The following is a 21,463-nucleotide window of genomic DNA, read 5'->3' as shown; positions in this document are numbered from 1 at the left end:
CTTCAACAATAACAAAATATGAACATGAAATACAACATTTCTTCCAGCAAAATAAACTAACAGTAAATTCTACTTACACTTGAAGACATAATTGAAAAAGAAAATATCAGGTCAAAGGCTTCATCTTATCCGGCTACAATCGTTAATCATCCACTTGGTACTCGAAAAACTTCTTCTAATCTAAACTACAACACCTAATTTACTGCCTCAACAAACCTACTAAGAACATCGTCAAACATATAAACCAAGCAACAAGTCCGAATTCGGGCAATAACAACAAATGAAACAATGCTACCAAGATCATAAACATATTAGAAACAAAGAATAACTAAAAATCCAAATCATAATAATCATAAATAAAAAAGCACTAATAAAAGTATCATTCTTCACAAGTCACAACATATATTCTACCTTAATTAACCTAAACCCATTAATCAAAATCTAAAAACTAACCTCAATAAACAAAAAATTTAAGCATCAGGGTCATCACTGTCATCAGAATCCTCAGGAGGAAGATCAGTAGCAAGATAAGCACCAGGATTAATGATTTTCCGGCGAGTTCGAGACGGAAGAATATTATCAAGATCAACCTCAGCCAATGGATCTTCAGCAATATCACTACCATCAGATAATTCATCACCAAATTCATCGGAACCCGAATCATCAGAATCATCATCGGAATCATCTTCATCTTCTTCGTCTTCTTCAATTAGAATACCCTTCCCTTTCCTGTCAATTTCTGCTTGTCTGCCATTGGAACCCTTTTCTTCTTCAACTTCTTCTGCTACTTGGTCGAGTTGTTCTTCGATGTTCTTTCCTTTGTGTACGACGTCGTTTTCTGGGGTTGGTTCAAGAGATTCGGGAGTATCTTTGCCATTGTTATCTGGGGTTTCGAGTTTCTGCTTTTTGGCATCAATGGCGGAGTTGTCGGTGGTTGGATCGGGGATACGCTTGGTGGGAAATGTGGGTTCGGGGCAATTATTGACGTCCGCCATTGATGGATTTTGGGGAATTTTGAGTTTGGCTTCTCTCGGAAGAGAGGGAGAGAAAGGGGGTAAAGGGTATATGCAGGGTTCAGCTGCGACTAAGCGACTGAGTTTTTGTTTTGGAAATATACAAAATTTTGGAAAATTTGATAATTACCACCAACTATTGTTGTCAAAATTGAAAATACCACCTCAAGTTTTTTTTTTTTAAATTTTACCAGTTTTTTCCAAAAGTTTTCAAATTCCCACCTTCTGTGCAACATGACGTCATCATGCCGATTTCCCTCTTTCTTCCCACGATTTCCTTCCGATTTCATCTTTAAATTTGGTTTCAAATACAAAAATTTCGCAAATTAGGTTATAATTGCTACAATCTAACCTACAACGAACTGAATTAAGTAGTTTAATTAGGATTTTTTCTCAATTCAAAAAATTAGGGTTTATGAATTGATTAATTGGACAATTAAACAAGTAATTGGGGGAAAAACATAATTTAAACTTGTAATTGGGGCGAAAACACTAACATTGTAGTGGTGATTAATGAATTCATAAACCCTAATTTCACATGTAATTGGGGCGAAAACACTAACATTTTATGAATTACATGTTTAATTGCCCATTTAAATTATGTTTTTACCCTAATTACATGTTTAATTGTCAAGTTATTCATCCAATTAATGAATTCCTAAACCCTAATTTTTCGAATTTAGCAAAACCCCCAAATAAATTACCCAAACCCTAATTAAACTACTCTAAAACTAGGTAACAATAGTTGGTGGTAATTATCAAATTCCCAACTTTTACTAATTCGCTTAAAATAATCTCAACTTTGAATTATTTTAAAACTAGGTTAGTTCCCGTGTCATGCACGGTACTTTTCAATAATTGATTTTAAAAACATGACAAAATCAAAAAATGATAAAATTATTTTTTGTTGATTTAATATTCACATTTTATTATTTAAGCTCATAGCTTCTATTATATGGTTTAAAAATCAAGAACTTAATGTATAATTTTTTTATTTTTTTTATTTCTTTTTTTTTTTGTAATAAACATATACTTCGTATAATTTATAATATGTCTTTCATTCCTTAAAAAAATTGTCCACATCCACATGTCACAAATTACTTGTACGTTAAAAATATTATTTTTAATAATTTTTTTGTTTAACTAATTAGTTGTCAATTTTCTTTTTTTGGAAAGCTAAATCAAATTTTCTACTATAGTATATTTCATATGTAATTATTACTTATATGTAGAAAGATTTTTTCCTTATATAACTTTTTTTTCAAAAAAAATAAATTAAAATAAATAAATAAAATAAAAATAAAATAAAAAGATAATGGACACACCAGGAAATGACACGTGTCATTGTTGGTGTGTCTTTTAGTATATAGTATTGATTGATGATTGATAATCCAAACTTTGGGAGTCATTCGCTTAAAAAGGACCCAACCAGTCATTAACCTGTTATAACATGTTATAGTGACACGTGTTACCACATGAATGGTTGAATTTTTTTTTTAAATAAAAAACTTTTAAAAAAAAAACTTCAAAAAAAAAACTTAAATAATTTAACAAAAATCCAGCCCCACCCAAAACCACCATCCCCACCACCAGCCATGACCTTTCCGGAATTCCCCACCTCCGTCGCCGCCCAAAAACCCCCCACGCCGGCGCCCACCCCTTCCTCCATTGTGCTGGCGTCCGCTCTGCCCTTCTGTACCCCCTAACTCGCCCAAATCCGACCCCAAAACCACCCTTATCATAACCCGAACCCTTAAAAACGCCCAATCCCACCGCAAAACCTTCCAAACAGCCATCCCCTACCCTCGAAACCCTAACAATTAGGCATATGAGGGTCGGAGAGGGCCGATTAGGGGGTTTGTGCAGTGGAGCTACGATTGTGTTTCGGGTTTAAGAGAAGAGGTTTTCGGGTTGGGGTCTTGGTGGTTTAGGGGTTGGGGAGTGGCAGCACCAGAGTCGGGGCGGGGGGGGTTCTGGTCGAGGCAGCGGTTAGGGGCGGGGGATCGAAGTACTTAGGTGGTAGGAGGAGGTGGCTGCCGGAAAGTTGGTTGGTGGTGGATGGGGTTGTTTATTTGTTTTGTTTTTGTTTTTGTTTTGTTTTTGTTTTTTTTTTTTTTTGTTTTTAAGTTTTATTAATTTTTTTTTTATTATTTTTGTGTTGGCTAATCATAGATGACATGCGTACTTTAAACCAAAAAAAAAAAACTCTTTAACAGGTTACCGGTCACATGAGACTATTTTGAGCGAATAAGCCTCAAAGTTTGGATTATTTAAAAATAGGCAAATTTGTCAAAAGAACCTTTTAAAAGCCTCATTTTGCAAGAAAAAACCTTTTAAACGATTTTTTGTTAAAAAAAACCACCTCGATCAAATTATTTGTCTAAAGAAACCTAACCTTACTTTTCGGGCATTGACTACAATTTTCTGGCGTTGACCTCCCCATTCTCACTACTTGAACCCTACTGTTTGTTTTTGCTAACCTAATTCTCCCCCTGTATATTCTAGGGCTTGCTTCCCCAAATCAGTAACTTGAAAAATTAGGCAAAGATTCCCCAAATCAAAACAATTGAATGGAAATTCTGGCTCTTCCACAATTTCTAGGGTTCAATCGTCCCTTAACAATGTAATTAGGCAACCTTGATTTGCGTCCAAACGTCCCTTTTCGTCCTCCTTTAGCCATTGAAAAGAAGATGTTCGTAAGTTCAAAGTTAAAAAGCCCCAATTTTTTTTGCTATTTCGAGTAACATTATGGTGAATTTAATCTTACCCAACCTTAATTAATTGCATGCAGCAGATGTGTGTGTGTGTGTGTGTGAGAGAGAGAGAGAGAGAGAGAGAGAAAGCCAAACTGATGTGATGGATTTGCAGTGCTTCAATGGAAAACAAAGGAGAGAGAGAATAGAGGGGAGTTGGAGGGAAAATAAGAGGGAAAATAAAAGGTGGTGTGCAAATAAAAAAATTTTGGGTGCAAGTGGTGAGAAAGGGGAGGTCAACGCCGGAGAATTGTAGTCAATGCCTAAAAAGTGAGGTTAGGTTTCTTTAGACAGATAATTTGATCGTGGTGGTTTTTTTTAACAAAAAAAATCGTTTAAAAGGTTTTTTCTTGCAAAATAGGGCTTTTAAAAGGTTTTTTTTTTTTGACAAATTTGCCTTAAAAATAATCCAAAGTTGGGATTATTTGAGTGAATCGGCGAAAGTTAGGATTATTTTTAACAAATTTACCTTCTGTTTTTGTTACAAAAAAAGCTCAATACTCTATAAGTTAGGGCTGATCTCTGTTCCCTTTTTTTCATAATAATCGCAACAATAAATATTGCATAAAGTTTTAAAGAAAAATAGAAATTAAAAATAAACTTTTCACCGGTCTTCTATAAAAAATTCAAGGGATTTTATCACAGATATCCTCAAAGATTTGACTTTTATCAATGGTGCACATCATTAAGTTTTGATTATTAGCGGTGCCCCTAATATTTTCACTAATTTGCTACAGTGATCATAATTGATCAAAACGTTTAGTAAACGTTAAGTGTGGGTTTTTTGGATGGTTTATGTCAGCAAATGAGTTTACGAATATGCCCCCCCAGTCATTAAGTCTCCCTCCAAGCCCAACTAGCATTATTTAAAGCAAAAACAAAAAGGCAAAAAATTTTGATCGTTCAACTTCCAAACTCTCTCCATTGTTTTAAAGCTCGCAAGAAGCCCTAATTGAAGAAAATTTGTGCTGAATCGCTTTGACAAACTGCGGATTAAGGTTAGTACTCAACTTCGATCTTGATTTTGTGAATTATTTGGTATAAATTCTTATGTTTTGGGGTAATGAACACTTTTCTTTGGGGGTTCAATTATGAGTTCGAATAGGGAATTTTAGACACCCATTTGTGTCTCCCCAAAAACAAACCCAGTGATGAATACCTTTCGCGTCGAATGATAATCAGATGAAGTGAAAGTGTGAAAAGTCTAGTGCTGCGGTAAATTTATTAAAAATCCTTCTTTTTGTTTTCGAAAACCTACTCTATTTTATGAAAATAGCCAGTCCAATTTGGTTTGGTCCATGATAAGGTCCAATAATGGTGTAGTTGGATAGGGCTCAAAAATAGCTTTCCAACGATATGTTATAAGCCCAATTCCGATGAATAATGAGTAAGTTATGGCCAAAATACTAAATTGGGCTCGGTTTTGTTTTTATATGCGACCCAATGATCTAGAAGAGGGCCTATTATTATTCCTAAAGCTAGTAGGATTGATTATAGTTTTCTAGAATCATCTAGAAGGTTCTCTTTTATCCTAGTAGGATTAGGATTGATTATTATAAATTATGAGTTTTACTTGGAATAAAATAAGTGTTTTTATAAAATACGATTTTAGCCTTCACACGAATTTTACGACTTAATTCTATTGAGAAGTGGATTCCGCGTGGGGCAACGCATGGCGCCAGTATTTATCGCCTGGCGCTGGGCCTGTCGCCTAGTGATGGGATGTGTTTTACTCCTTTTGAAACTCAAACTATATTCTATCGGTTTCAGACTATTTTCCCATAAATAGGGTACTTGGACCTCCGTTTTCAATCATCCACAACCATTACAATTCTCTCTTCTCTCTTGAGCGATATAGCTTTCTTTCTTTCTTTCTCTTTTTCTAAACCAACCCTTTTGCAAACACCATACCGCATAAAGTAAATCTTGACACAGCTAGCCAAGTTCGAAGTTGCCTTTGCCCTAGACGTGAAAGATTAATAATTTCTGAGGGTTTGGTCCCAAATCCAGTCTAAACTTTTTAACTCTTTCTTTCAATTCCTTTAATTTGATTATTTGATTTAATTGTTTTATTTCTTATTTCATTGAAGTTTACTAAAGCGTGTAGTTTGTTATTAGAAAGAGGTACAAGCCTTCAAAGTAAGTAATTAGCTTACTCTCTTTTATTTCGATGTAAAAAGCATGCTTAAATTTGATTAATTCTTAGTATCATGTTAGGATGTTTTTATTGCTTTCTAGTATCATGTTTAGGTTGCCTTTTACTCTTTTCTAATAGCATGTTAGTATCATGTTAGGTTTAAAGCTTTGATCTTTATTGTTTAGTGACATGTTAGAGTTTGTTATTAATCATGTTAGTATCATGCCTAGGATCTGAAGGAATTGTGTCTTCGATAAGTGCAATTACTAGATATATCAAGGATCACTATTATGGAGATAATAAGTTCATTCTATTGGGGCGTCATCCTCTGTTGCTAGACTATGAGAGATGATCTTTGGGCTAGTCAAATAGCCCAAAGCCCTTTAGAATGGATCCTATGATGGTCACACACAAGGGTATTGGATTAAGCAAGTTAGAGGCCCATTTATGGGCCTTATGAGCAATCAATCACTACAAAAAAAATGAGAATAGGCAACACATAGAATTGCAACAATTTGACAAATGTTGCCTTTTGTAGTAAAAGGCAACAAAACATATTTGTTACCTTGATCTTAAACAATGTATACTACACTACAATGCAACGGTTTAAAAAGTGTTGCTTTAGAATATGTAAGACAACAATTAGTAAAATGTAGCTTTTTTTTTTACATAAGGCAACATTTTATTTCAAATGTTGTCCAAAAATATAACAACAATAAAATTTTCCTATGCAACAATTTTACTAAAAAACATATTGATTATTTCATGTGTATCCATTGTCTTATTTAATACAACTTATCAATTTACAATTTTACATGTTACTAAAAAACATATTGATTTCTAAATTAATTATTGCCAACAATTGTAACATTGCCATCATATATTAATTTGTTAGATGTAATCATAACTACTATTAATACTAAATTGGGTATAATCTCTTATATAATTATTTATTATTTTTTTAGCATTATGTTAATAGTCTCTATTGTTTTTTTTTTTTAAAAAAAAAATAGTCTCTATCAATTAAGTGTAAAAAAAAAAACAATCAAGACATTTTATTTAGAAAGAGTATTCAAGGTACAATGTAATTACCATATACTCAATAACACTTAGAAAAAATTCATATGGGCTGAGATATACGTAGTATTATTTTTCAATACCAAAAGTGCCTAGCTAAGCTAAGAATACACTCAAATTTTCAAATCATCAAAAGTATAAGGATATTGCCCAATAAGGGTTTTTTTTTTCTAACTGTGGTAGTCAGATTATGAGCCTCTATAACATAACTTCTACTAACTTTTTTGATGTGGTAAGAGCAACAGGTGGAAATATTAAGTTTGATGTCCCTGTAAATTGCGTTGACCTCACGAGCAACAATGTTCGTTGCAGAAATACTTAACAACCTCCGATGAATCAATCCAAACTTCAAATGCTTTGCTGCCCAAAATTCTGTTGTTGAGGGTGTATAAAACAGCTAAGGCTTCAAATTGAATGGGTGAGCTAGTGAAAACAGGTGCACTGCCTCTACCTTTGTATCCTCTCCACATCAACCTGAAGAAGCTCCTGCTAAAAATTATAATGTACCGCACATTATTCATAGGATCTAAAGTTGCTTAATCAGAAAACCAGGAGAAAGCTAAATCACTTACAGTCACCTAACAAAGCATATGTTATGTTCCTTATTTTGCCTCAAATACAGAGGTTGCATCCTTATTATAACAATTGGAACTTGACAATATTCAGCCCAAAATCTAATTCTCAAATGTTATAATTCCAAAATCTGACATGGATGTTCTAAGAATATCAACTAACTCACAAAATCCCTAAGATCTTATAATATTTGTGTCTAATTGGGATATATACCATATATTTAGTGAGAATAAAAATACTTACAAAATTACAAGTATCTAATTTAGTTACCGACATGATTTCACTCAAAGTAAAATTTTCTCAAACTAATTTTTATTCTAAAGTCCAATTTAACAAATACTTTGCAATCAAACAAAAACAAAATTGCTCAAGCTAGAATGCTTGATTAAGCATGACACAAGTTTTAAAAAGTAGCTGAAAGAATTCAGCATATTTTAACAGAGTTGCTGCTGCAGCCTGCAATTACCTGTGGCTGGCGACTGCCTAATGCCTGCTGCCTGTAGTTGGCGACTGCCTGCTAGTGGCAGCTAGCTGCATCATGTGGCTGGCGGCTAGCTGCTGCCTGCTAGTGGCTGATCACTGCTGGCCACTGGCTGCTAGCTGCTGCCTGCTACCTGCTTCCTGCTAGCTGGCTCCCAGCTGCTGCTAACGGCTAGCGATTGCTAACAGTTGACAGTGCTAAGTGTGGGACAAGGCTAAGTGCTGCCTGTTGCTAATGGCTAACTGCTACAAATTTGAGACATGCTGACAGTGCTAAGTGTGGGACATTGTGTCGACACTTTGTGCAGTCTTTCTTTCTACCCAAAATCTCAAGTTTGGGAAAAAATGATTAGCTTGAACTTTCTAGATTGGTAAAAAGTTTCTGAACTTTGTTTCGTACTCTTAATTCACTGAGCCTTCTTTTGCTGTAATAAAACACCAGAGCCAGAGCAGTTTTATGCATAAAAATGCTAATTGGTAGATGCCACAACCAGAAATAATAACCGACCGTTGGATATCTCAACTAAGAGTCTAAGAGCAAAGGAAACCAATAGTTAGTTAAAGTCATTATATACAATAGCATCAATTACTACTATAGTATCGCACATTCTAATCTACCTAGCTGCAGTCAAGAAATGAAGACTCATTACAAGCACCTTCCTAAATCCTAAGCTAGCTAATTCTCTACAGATAGCTAAATGCCGTAACTTCCAAAATATGATTGATTTAATCAACATAAAGTGTTACTCTGGCAGGACGGAAGCACGTGTTGATCAACTTCACAATTATTCCTTGCATGGCTAGGAGGAAGCAATTACAACTCAGAACAAAAGAAATGGGTAAACAAGCACGTTATGAACAGGCAATGCAAGCGTGAGCAAGTTAATTTTTAACAATCAGATGGCCTGCAGATACCTTCAGGATTTGTAAAAAGGTGAATTCTGGAAGGATTTGTAAGCTCCTACGACTTGGTAGAAAGTACACTAGCAGCAGTAAATAGAGCTTCCTTGCCAATAGGCAATATTTGCAAGTGCCTGCACATAAATTGTAAAGCATTTCCAAGTTAGTTCAAGCTATAACATGACAGCTTGGTGACCATCTACCACTAGCTCTTCAATGGGTGCGAAAACAGAAATATTTGAAAGTTGAAAGACATCTGGAACTCTTGACCAGACTGTAATGTCCAGTCTTTGATAGAGCTAAAAATCTTTGTTTGTTTCATATTATCATCTATATTAATTAATGAACACATAATCAATCAATTAACCAACTCTATGCTAAGTATACTATCATATTATTAGTTAGTTTTAATAATTTTAAATCATCGAATGATCGAATACACTCCTTTATACCTGGTGCCATATCATTTGTCTATTGGCATTAAAAGACTCAAACAGACAGTAGTGAGCATTCCTTTCAAAAGAAAGGAATGCAACAATATTGTTCCATGCTTCAATCTTAAGATCACATATAATCAAGCAAAACCAATGGTATATAAAATAGAATAACATGTACATGGAGAATGGAGACTTCAGAAACTTACTCATCTGTTTCCCTGAGCTTGGTGAAAGCTGAAATGATATTGTTGCATATGTTTACCAATGGACTGCACCTAGCATCACTTTTCGAATCAGATGTTACTTCATGAAGTTGCTCCTTGGGTATTGACATGCAAGCCTTCAGAAAAAACATATTCAAAGAAAGTAATATCATATTATATTATGCTTTCAAGTAAACAAAAGTATATGCAAAATTTATTTAATAGAATTCTGGTCCTTATTGGGGCAACTACCACCTTATCCCATATAATCCTATTTATCAAATTATCTTTGGCCAAATATTAATCTAAAAGTACCTTCTTCAATAACTAAAAACTAAACAGTTAACCAAAGATGAAATGCCTCAGAGTACAGCAAAGTGGCAAAGAGACAGAATTTTCAGTTGAAAAATTAGAAATCAAACTCTTCAGCAAAAAAGTCAGAAACTGTCAGCGGAAAAATTCAAGCCTTCAAGGTTTTCAGTAGAAAATTCAACATTTCTGCAAAATAGCAAGATTTTCAAGAACAAAAAACAATATCCTTGCAAAGATTCAGCAGAGAAAATCAGCATTTCCAACAAAGAAACAAGAATTTCAGCGAGTTTGTAAGCTGTCCAGAAGAATTTCATCACCTGTTTCAAGCGCATGTCATAGGACAGTAGTTATAAAAACTCCTGGTATCTAGCATATAAGGGATATATACCCAAAAATTTCAAAATCAGACATGGATGTTGTAAAAATATCAATTAACTCACAAAATTCCCAAGATCTTTTAATATTTGTGTCTACTTGAGATATATACCATATATCTACTGAGAATAATAATACTTACAAAGTTGCAATTATCTAATTTTAGTTACCAACATGATTTCACTCAAAGTAAATTTTGTCAAACTTATTCTTATTATAAAGTCCAATTTAACAAATACTTTGCAATAATAAAAACCTAAGAATTGTTTCAAAAAGAAAAACAAACCAAGAAATCAGTATATTTTTACCTAAGTTGTTGTTCCTGACTATAGTCTGCGACTGCACGCCCGCTGGTGACTTTCTGCTTGTGGCGGCTAGCTGCATCTAGTGGCTGGCGGCTTGCTGCTTCCTTCTAGTGGCCGATAGTTGCAGGCTTCCAGCTTCTAACGGCTCTGACTGCCTGCTGGTAGGGCTAGCAGCTGCTTGCTGCTGCGGCTGTCTGCTGGCAGCTAGAAATTCTTAATATCTCCTCCAACATTCGTAAGCTTATCAAATCACATTGATGTATTCTACAAAACTCATACATATCACAATGACAAATATATTACCAAAATAACAATGATGCAAAATAAAACTAAATAATAGATTAATTAAAATAAGACTAGTTTCTTATGGTTTTTCATACTCAGCGCTTCTCTGGGCAGTCCAAGCTGACTAATATGATTCATGACATTCATAAGCTGGTCTAATATTTGGGCAGTTGGCTGATTCTAATCCAAAACAAACAAATTAAGCTTCAAGAGATTATCAAATAATCGCAAAACCAAACAAAAATCAAACATAAACCAAACTTTTGGTCATTAAAACAGATAATCTTGCAGTCAAACAAAACTAAAAATGTTTAAGCTAAAATCCCTGTTCTTTTATTACTCCAAAGTAACTAAAACTAGAAAGGACCAGTCATATATCCTAAGCTTCATCTTCACTTGCTTGCATGAAATCCCATAGAGTATCATCCTCGATTTCATCATCAGAATCATCAATTTCAGGCTCTGCTCGCATATCCAACATGTATTCTGGAACGTCAACAGTAGTGGCAGGCAAGTCCTCTCTCAGCCAACTAACATCATAATCATCATCAACGGTTGCCCTTGGGAGAACACCATCGCTAGCAAATTCATTCCAATAAGAAACTCCAACGTCACCATTTGATTCTTCACTCATATCAAAGAAGTCTCCGGGGATAGTTTCCATAACGTAATGAAAATGCTTTTCTTTGGAATCTTGCACATAAAAAACTTGGTTTACTTGATTAGCCATCACAAAAGGGTCATTAGTATAGCATAACCTTTTAAAATTTACACATGTTAGCCCAAACTCATCTTGCTCCACTTGAAACCATTTACAGCGAAACAATACCACTTTAAAATGACCAAAATAATCTAACTCAATGATATCTTCCACCACTCCATAATATTTTACATCCCCAACAACAGGATTTTGATCCCTAGAACTTGCAAAACTCGACATTGAAGATGTTACACTAACTCCACTACATTGAGTTTTTCTTTTTGACTCATGTGCAGTTGTATGAAATTTGTTACCATTTATTAGGTACCCTTTAAAACTTCTCACAGTGTAGTCAGGACCTTGGGATAAAGCCTTGATTTCTTTGGAAACATTTTCTTCCCGTACACGATCTTTGAACCATGCTCCAATATCATGACTGTGCTCCTGTGCTCTCGCCCACCTACTCCGCTTAACCCGTCTACCTTGACTTCTTTGACGATTCACAAAATCTTGATGTTCACTACATACATATCACAAAGAAACTTAGTTGTATTAGTCAATTATAAACAATAAAGATTAAATATAGTTAATATGAAATAATACCAATTTAAAATTACTTAAAAACCTTATGTAATCACTGATTTCATCACAATTAAAGAGTACATAGCGATGAGCTTTCATCCAAGTGTCCTCATCTAAAGAAACCTTTTTGCCTTTATTTTTCTTTTTTACACCTAAAGGACGTCCAACATTAGGAAAAAGGCTTCCATCTTCATTGGATGCGGTATCATCATCATTTCTAGGTGCTCCATTCAACTTTGAACTAAAATCATCGTGAAGATACCGAGAACAAAAAATAAGGCATTCTTCGGCCAAGTAGGCCTCTGCAATGGAACCTTCGGGTCGACTTCTATTTTTTACATATGACTTCAATTTACCCAAATACCGCTCTTTTGGATACATCCAACGACCTTGAACAGGGCCCCCAAGCCTTACCTCCTCTACAAGATGAAGTGAAAGGTGGATCATTATGTCAAAGAAACTTGGGGGGAATATCTTCTCAAGTTGGCAAAGTATCTGTATGATTTTAGATTCAAGATCATTCAGATCTTTAGGCTTTAGAACTTTCCTACATAAACCCCTAAAAAAGGATCCTAGCCTAATCAAAGTCGATGCTACTTGTTTAGGCAAGGTATTCTTTACCGCAACTTGGAGCAAATAATGAAGCATAAAGTGGGCATCATGGCTCTTGTAACCAGCAACCTTCCTCTCATTGGATTGGACACATCTGGAGATGTTTGATGCATAACCATCGGGAAACTTAGCACCTTTTATCACACTGCAGAACAAGTCTTTTTCACTAGAAGATAAAGAAAAACAGGCTTTGGAGTATAAACGCTTCCCTCTATTATTTGTTCTCTTTGGATGGAGTTCATTTCTTATACCCATATCCTGTAAATCAAAGCGGGCTGCCACATGGTCCTTAGTCTTTCCTTGGATATCAAGCAAAGTACCGAGCACACTGTCACAAATATTTTTCTCAATGTGCATAACATCAAGATTATGACGCAAGGTATTAGTTTCCCAATAAGGAAGCTCAAAGAAAATTGATTTCTTCTTCCAAGGAAATTTCTTTCTGCCCTTCTTTTGAGTTTTCCCAAACTTATTTTCAAACCCTTCTAAATCCTTTAATACCTCAGAACCCGAGAATCTAGTAGGAGGAGGAGGCCTTGTCTCTACATTACCATCAAAAGCTCTCTTATTACGACGCCACGGATGATTTTCTTTCAAAGACCTACGATGTCCCATGTAACACATTTTCTTGCTATACTTCAGGTATTTGGACCAAGTCTTATGATTGCAATTCGGGCAGGCAAATTCTCCTTTGGTGCTCCATCCGGACAACATTGCATAAGCAGGGAAGTCACTAATTGTCCATAACAAGGCTGCCTTTAAAGAAAATGTTTCATCTTTTACAGCATCATATGTGTCAACTCCAACTTCCCATAACTCTTTCAATTCCTCGATTAATGGTTGCAAGTAAACATCAATGTCATAACCCGGAGAAGAAGGACCAGGTATAATCAAAGACATGATATGGTACTCGGACTTATTATATAACCAAGGAGGCAAATTATAAATGGATAAAACAACAGGCCAAATACTATATGACACACTCATAGTTCTGTATGGGTTGAAACCATCAGTAGTAAGACCTAGCCTCACATTTCGAAAATCACTTGCAAATTGAGGATGTGCAACATCAAAATCTTTCCAAGCTTGTCCATCAGCAGGGTGCCTTAATTTGTCATCTTTCTTGCGATCAGTTTCATGCCATGTCATGAGTTCAGCCGTCTTAGAGCACATGAACAACCTTTGTAGACGAGGTTTTAGAGGAAAGTAACGCAGAACTTTTGCAGGAACTCCTTCATCAGGCAATGCACCTTCCTCTTTTTGCTTTTCATTTAACTTCCATCGAGAAGCTTTACAAACATGGCAAGACTTGTCATTTGCACGTTCTTTCCAATATAACATACAATCATTAGGACATGCATCAATTCGTTTGTAGTTAAGTCCAAGGTTCTTCACCATTTTTTTAGCATGATGAAAAGAAGTGGGAAGCTTTGCAAATGGAAAGGCATCACATTGAAGCTTCATCAACTTATCAAAAGAAGAATTGCTCCACCCGTTAAGACATTTAAGTAGATATAGTCGCACTGTGTACGAAAGCACAGAAAAATTCTTACAGCCTGGATATAATTCTTCCCGTGCATCCTCTAACAATTTATAAAACTTTTTAGCGCTCTCATCTGGACCATTTCGAAGTTCTTTTGCTTCGGAACTTGAACCTCCTACTACATCTCTGAAAATATCATTAATCATCTCGTCCATATTGTCTAATGTGTTTTGATTATCACATTGAGGCCCATCTCCCCTTGAAGCAGACCCTGTTGTAAATCCTTCGCCATGAAAGTTCCACACTTTATACCTCTTGTTAAATCTGTTAGCAATTAGGTGATTGAAAACCTCTTCCCTTGGGAACCAGTATCTATTAACACACTTCATACATGGGCATAAAATTTCTGGTTCATCATCTTCCTCTGTGTCCATGGTTGAATTTAGAAATGCAAAATCTAGAAAATTCTCAACTCCTTTGATATACTCTTCGGCACTTTGGGGTGAATCAATCCAATCTTTGTTGATGTTTGTCATAACCTGATATTATTCTATAACATAAGAACCTATAAAGGGGGTGAACAGCAAAGATAATAAACTAATAGACAACTAAGGACATAAATCCTTGGATATAGTGTCATTCCCTAAAGGGTAAACTAAGTTATGCCTACATTTCCAAGGAGGGCAATATACATCAAAACATTAGTTTACTAACTATCCACCAATCAACCATGAAGCTTACATAAACAAAAAAAAGTAGACTTTACTTAATATATGTCTAGTCAAGAGGGTAAACTGAGGAAAAAAAATATACGTGCATATTATTTACAACAACATGGAACTGATAGCATAACATGAATATCATGTACTATCGTCCAAACAATATTCACGCAAATAGACACTGGCAACCAAGCCATCATAAGACATAAAACCGTATACAAATGATGTCTGATATTCTAGCAATTAAAATAGTTTTTATACTACAAATAGTCGATCTGAAATATGATTTCACAAATTAATACGGAGTATCAATACTAAAGATTATAAAACCAATTACACCATAATCTTAATTATCTAATTTCTTAAGAAAATCTCATCATATTTCCATACTCACAATTAAATTACTCCATAGAGTAATTTATCTCTGTACCACAATAAGACTTAGCTTGACATACTAAGAATCAAAACAGCAATAACTCTGGTATATGGAAAGTTCATAACCTAATTCTTATAAAAGATAAGAAATATGCATGTATTATCATAAGAACACGATTAACTCATATAATAACTTTCAAAAGCCAACAATTGAATATGCTACAACAATGTATGAAATCTGCAAACCCAGGACAAGTTACTCCAGATAATCAAGTTAATTAACGAAATACCAAATAACGAACAGAAATTAGCAAGTTTAGTCGAATTGCCGGACTTACTTGTCTTTGTTTCTTCCTCGATCTACCCGCTGCTATTTTCAAGTTGCACCAAGATATTATTAGATCTATATTTAATTCTTTACTCTCTTCAATCTACACCAACAAATTAAAAGTTAAAAGTTGATACGGAGTATTAATTTAATCGAAATCAAAATCAAATTTGATGCTATTTTGGGGTTAATCTATTAAGAATAGGTGAGCGAAATCCTGAGAGTTGGAATAACATAGGGGCAATTTGGTTTTGTTTGTTTGATTTTGTGGGAAATATTAGTTGGGGTTTTTTAATTTCTGGGAAGAATTAGTTGAATTTGGTTCTGTTTGTTCTACTTTGAAGGAAGAACTAAGTCTCTAACGAATTAGCTGGGGGTTAGTTAACTTTTTGATTTTTTTTTTCAATGATTAGTGATGTAATAATAATAAGGAAAACACAAACTTTTAAATAAAGTTAACCCTAAAATAAGCAAAAGTTACCCTAATATGGATAAATGTTACCCTAACATAAATAAATGTTACAAAGTATTTATACTTTATTGATAAAAGTTACCCAAAAAATTGTAAAAGTGACCCTAAATTTGATAAAAAGTGACTCCCGATGTACAGTAAATTACTGTACACCGGATGTATACAAAAGTTATTGTAAGGAAAATGCTATACATATCCCTTAGAGCTACATATAAGCATTTAATCTACTCTAGAAAATTGTTACAATTTAAAAATTCATGACAAAAACCCAACTAATTACACCGATTTGCGCGTGTTTTTGTCATGAATTTCCAATTTTATACATGTTCCTAGAGTAAACTTAATGCTTATATATAGCCCTAAGGGTTATGTATAGCATTACCCTAATAATAATAATAATATGAATGAATGATACTATATCATTATAACATACTCATTTTTTAACAAAATTATTATATACTAGCTCATAATAAACTTAGGGCCTGTTCTCTTCAGATTATTTTTAGTTCAGTTCAGTTCTAATAAGTTCAGTTCAGTTCTTAATTTCCTTCTCTAATAAAATATTCAGTTCAGTTCGGTTCAGTTCAGTTCAGCTCAGCTTCAATAAGTTTAGTTCAGTTCGATTCAGCTCAGTTCAGTCAATAAAAAAAACCCTTAGATTTTAGACTTAATTATTATTTATTTTTTTTTTGAAACAAGACTTAATTATTACTAATGAGTAACTTATTTATCAATTTAGATTATAATCAATGGTTCGTCCAAAATCTATTATACTCCTTAATGTGTAATTACATACTTTTTTCGTTTCTATCAATTTGACACGTTCAATTAGGCACACATATTAAGGAGATGAGATAGAATGAATGATAAAGCAAGTGAAGACACTGATAAATTAACGGTATGAAAGTTACTCAAAAAAAAAACTTACTCAAAATAGAATATAAGTATAAAACTATTCGACTTTCACATTTTTATACAACTTGTTAACATAATAAAACAATTAATATGATTGAATTTCACATTTGTATAAATCTTAATGGTAAAACTCACTACGTAACTTTGTTTCTTTTTACTCTATATAGTAACTTGACTTTCACAATTGTGTTAAAATGATTGTCATAATGGTCAAGGTTACCCTTTTGAACTACCTCAATTTGGATCTGATCAATTTTGTGTCGAGACAATAACTATCGGGTCCATGTCAAATTTGGAAAAAGCCATCAATTTTATATTAGTTAATGGTCAAATTGGAGTATTAGCTTATATTGGGTTCAAACGAGTTTGAGTGGGTCTATTTTGTATCAGTTGACTTTGGTCTCCTTGATTACATTTTTGCTGATTTCGATTCAATATTACATTTGTATAAAGTCAATTACAAACAAGACTCTATTATGTTCACCTTTATTCCATTTATTTTACAAAAAATAATCTCACATAAGCTTAGATAAAATTAATCATGATTTAGAACACTTAAAATAGTTTAGTAGGGTAACTTTTTGCCAATTTTTAATGTAAATAGCCAATGAAATAAGTTTTGTAAGGATATAATAGTTGCTTTTGCTTACCAACCTTTTCTTTATTGGGTTACTTTTATGCATATTGTGGTAACTTTTATTCATTATAGGGGTAACTTCTGATCACTTTAGGCTATCTTTATAATGGATGTTCTCATTATAGGGTTTGTTCTCATTGACTGAGCTGAACTGAACTGAACTAACTAAAATGAATATTTTATAAGAGAATGAAATTAGGAGCTGAACTGAACTTATTAGAGTTGAACTGAACTGGAAATAATCGTATGAGAACATACTCTAACTAGTAATCATTTAGGACAATATTAATACGGATATACAATATTTATTGTACACCTATTTTTTATTCGTTAAAATAAATAGTTTTTTTTTTAAACAATTAAAATAAATAGTTTAAATTAATATATTTTATTATTATTATTATTATTATTATTATTATTAGATTACCATCCAGAAACTAGCAAGTTGCTACCAATACCCATTTTAATTAATTCATCATATTTTTTAATCCAATAATTTCTTCGTCATAATCCAATAATAGATAACAACTTTGTTTCCTTAAGATATTTGTAATCCCACCCAAGTAAGATCCCCTAGTTTATTCCAAAAAGAAGAACCATTAGCTAGTAGTCCACATTTATTTCTCAAAATAGAAAATAAGTAAATAAATAAATAAATAAATAAACCAAACCCCATCATCCTCAACAGGTTACTCCATCCTCAACGCCTCAACTCCATATTTTTCTCCAAACCCGCGAAATTGTAAATTATTTGGCTCCAAATTTTTTTCATCATGAATAAGCAGTTACTCCAGTTTTCAGTTGTTGATCTCATTATACAACACACTCATCATCTTAAAATCATCATATCCCCCAATCGGTTCCTCTACTTACTCACCTCCTTTCTTTCTCCTTAGGTGAGAGTTAATTAAGAGTATAGAGTATCTATTTCAATTCGTAATTAACTAGTTGCTTTGCTCTCTACTCACACTGCTTTCTTTGGATTTATGGTTGGCTAGTTGGGTTTGATGCCGGCGAAATCGTTGTTGTATTCTGATTTTCTTGTAAGTCATCGTTGCCCTTTTAATATCTCAAGTGAATTTGGCATTTATAACTGCTTAATTTGATGTTGGATTTGATTTTTAGATGTAATTTATTCCGGGTTGTCTTATTTTTGTAATTTAATATGATTATGGGTTAAGATGATTTTAATGGTTATGATTTACATGTTATCATTCAAGGTTGAAGTTTTAATTTGGATTATCAATTCATATCCTTCAGATCACATGCATGCCACTAGTTTATTATTAAAATTAGTTTAGCTTATTGGAAATTAGTATGATAATGATCTGAGTTATTTAGTTAAGGTTTTACAACTTAGATAGAATTGGGGTTATAGGAATTGTTATCCTAGGGGTCTGCTAGTCTACTAAAATATATTAGGCAAGTATTATTTTTTTGCAAGTTCCTGAGCTTATAACACTTAAAATAGATGCATCAATAGATTCACTCTTTTCAAATGATGTTTATGTTAGTATGATTTAGTCTGAGGAATTATGAGTGCACTAACTATTGAAAAGAACCTCTAAGTCAAGATTCTGGGTTTATATTATTCCTGAAATTTTTTATTAAAGATAGGGAATTAAACATCTGATTGTTGAGTATATTGCTTGTTTATTGTTCAAGTTTTTGCTAGCATAAACCTCATTAATTCACATAATAGTGTGCTTAGAGACAGGTATATGTCATGTTTGAATAAAATTAAATTGCATGATATGTACCTGTTAACTTTGAGGTAAAGGAACTCTAAATGAAATAAGTATGCTTGTTAGTGCCTAGATCATAGGCAAGTGGGACCGGTCCAACTCAGTCAAGCTATGGTTCTGACCCAATCTAAATCACCAGCAAGGTAAGCCCAGCGGATATTAGCTTCTTTTTCTTAATAAAGTGGACTGCTCCTAGCTCCATTGCTTCATGGGTTGTTTCTAGTTCCTGCAAACCCAGCCTGACACACTTCCTAAAACAGTCCTTGGCCACCCAACTAATGCCAACAAAAGTGAACTTGGTTGAAATGATATTACAGGCAACTTCAGCAATGAAATTCCCTGTATATGACAGTTTAGTAGAGGATTTTGCCAGTGTGTCTGGCAGTAGAAGTTCTGTAATATTTCATCCAACTTAGTTCTGAAATCACTGCCTATCACACAACCACACCCAACAAAAGCACTGCTACAAAAACTTCTTCTTAAAGAGTACAGCCATAAATCCTTTTATTCAAACCAAAAGCAGTTGCACAAGAGCTTCAACAATGCTTAGCTTCCAAAGAAGCACCCTCCAAACAGGCACTTGATGACACTTTTCACAATTAAACTGTAAATGCCATATTCTTTTAAACCTTGCCCAAAGAAAAAAATACAACCACGCGGATTCCAACATCACAAATTTCATGGACTGCCAAACTTTTCGATTTCTTTCATGATGCAAAATCATAAATATCAGCATGTTCATTGATCCCATTTATCCACAACGAGCACAATAGAGTTCATAGGCCATGAGGCGCACGAGAGGACCTCATATCCTTCAAACTTACAAAAATGGATCATCTTGATAGTCTCATTTGCTCATACACATCAAATTAAGTTTCCAAGGCTTACAACACCATTATCCTCAAAACCACAGCAATGTCTAACTCTAGACCCCTCTTGGCTGCATGTAAAAATAATATGGTGGTGTTTATAATTATGATAGAAGGATATACCAATAAAATTAGAAACCGCTTAACCATTATCAAAATTTTCTATTTCTTAATAGAGAATAATGTTCTCAATCTTTGTGAATTTTACTATCTAGAGACTTATAGTACCTGAACCTGCTCTCTGAACATTGCAAAACCTCACCTTTCTCAATCTGATGCACAGTCCAGGTTGTTTATTAGGCGGTCCAGAAATCTTACAGTTACCAATCTGACCAAGCTCCAATATGATCTTAACTTCAATTCATACATCAATAATTAGTACATATAAAGGTCCTGGAGTCTTGGGTTCTGAGTTATATGCTGATTTGTTCACTATAGAAATCAATTATATTTTGTTTGTTCTACTTTAGTCTAAACAACGTACCGAACAGAATTTGCCACTAAAATTTAAGTTAATAGAGGTTAGTTGTTAAGCTTTCAATCATGCTAACCCTTTTGTGAAATCAGCTAGATTATTAAACAGATGGTTATCCTTACTTGTTTTGTAACTTGAGCAGAAGAGTTTTAATAGATTTAAAAATTAAAGCATATTGAGGATTGTCAATTTATTCCCTGATGTCTAGTTGTTACTGAACTGAGTAATTGCTGACAGATGCTAAGATATTTGTCCTAGGTCGAATTAACTTACAAATGAATTCACTAATGGTAGCTAGTGGGGTTGCTTACACTATGTGTGGGTTATATGCATCTGTACTAATTTTCCCACCTCTCCTATGTTTCTGTCCAACATTTTTATTAGTAAACAATGTCGGCATGTCACATATATATGCTTAGTTTATGATAGAAAGGGATACCAGTATCTCAAATTTGATATTAAAAAACCTAGATATATAATTGAATTTAGAATGAAAATTTAATGGAGAGTTTGCTTTATGAGTGCTTATATATAGCTATTGTTTGGCTGTATAATTCTTACTCTTTATTTGTGCAGGCTTGCTTTATTAATGCGTGTATGTATATATATAATTCTTTTTTTTTCTTCTGTATAATTGGATTCATTTTCAAAATTAATTAGCTACAAGTATGACAAAGAAAAAATCCACTAAGCTTGGAGCT

General features: G+C 33.7%; 2 protein-coding genes across 2 annotated transcripts; both read right to left on the bottom strand.

Annotated features, from left to right (window-relative positions):
* Positions 1 to 325: 325 nt before the first annotated feature.
* On the bottom strand, positions 326 to 1,066 carry LOC145602552 (uncharacterized). The gene has a single exon (XM_081658743.1). The coding sequence runs from the start codon at positions 993 to 995 to the stop codon at positions 471 to 473; it is 525 nt and encodes a 174-aa protein (XP_081514869.1). The 5' UTR covers positions 996 to 1,066; the 3' UTR covers positions 326 to 470.
* A 10,163-nt stretch (positions 1,067 to 11,229) lies between these two features.
* Positions 11,230 to 14,763, bottom strand: LOC145600644 (uncharacterized). The gene is made up of 2 exons (XM_081656527.1): positions 12,176 to 14,763; positions 11,230 to 12,070 (listed from the first exon to the last, which is right to left on the bottom strand). Exons 1-2 carry the CDS (start codon positions 14,761 to 14,763, stop codon positions 11,230 to 11,232), a joined length of 3,429 nt encoding a protein of 1,142 aa, XP_081512653.1.
* Positions 14,764 to 21,463: the final 6,700 nt, after the last annotated feature.

This window comes from Chenopodium album, chromosome 21 (genome assembly GCF_948465745.1).
Source record: "Chenopodium album chromosome 21, dcCheAlbu1.1, whole genome shotgun sequence".
NCBI classification, from domain to species: Eukaryota; Viridiplantae; Streptophyta; class Magnoliopsida; order Caryophyllales; family Amaranthaceae; genus Chenopodium; species Chenopodium album.
The sequence above is the reverse complement of the archived record's forward strand: the minus strand, read 5'-3'. Positions and strand labels throughout refer to the sequence as shown.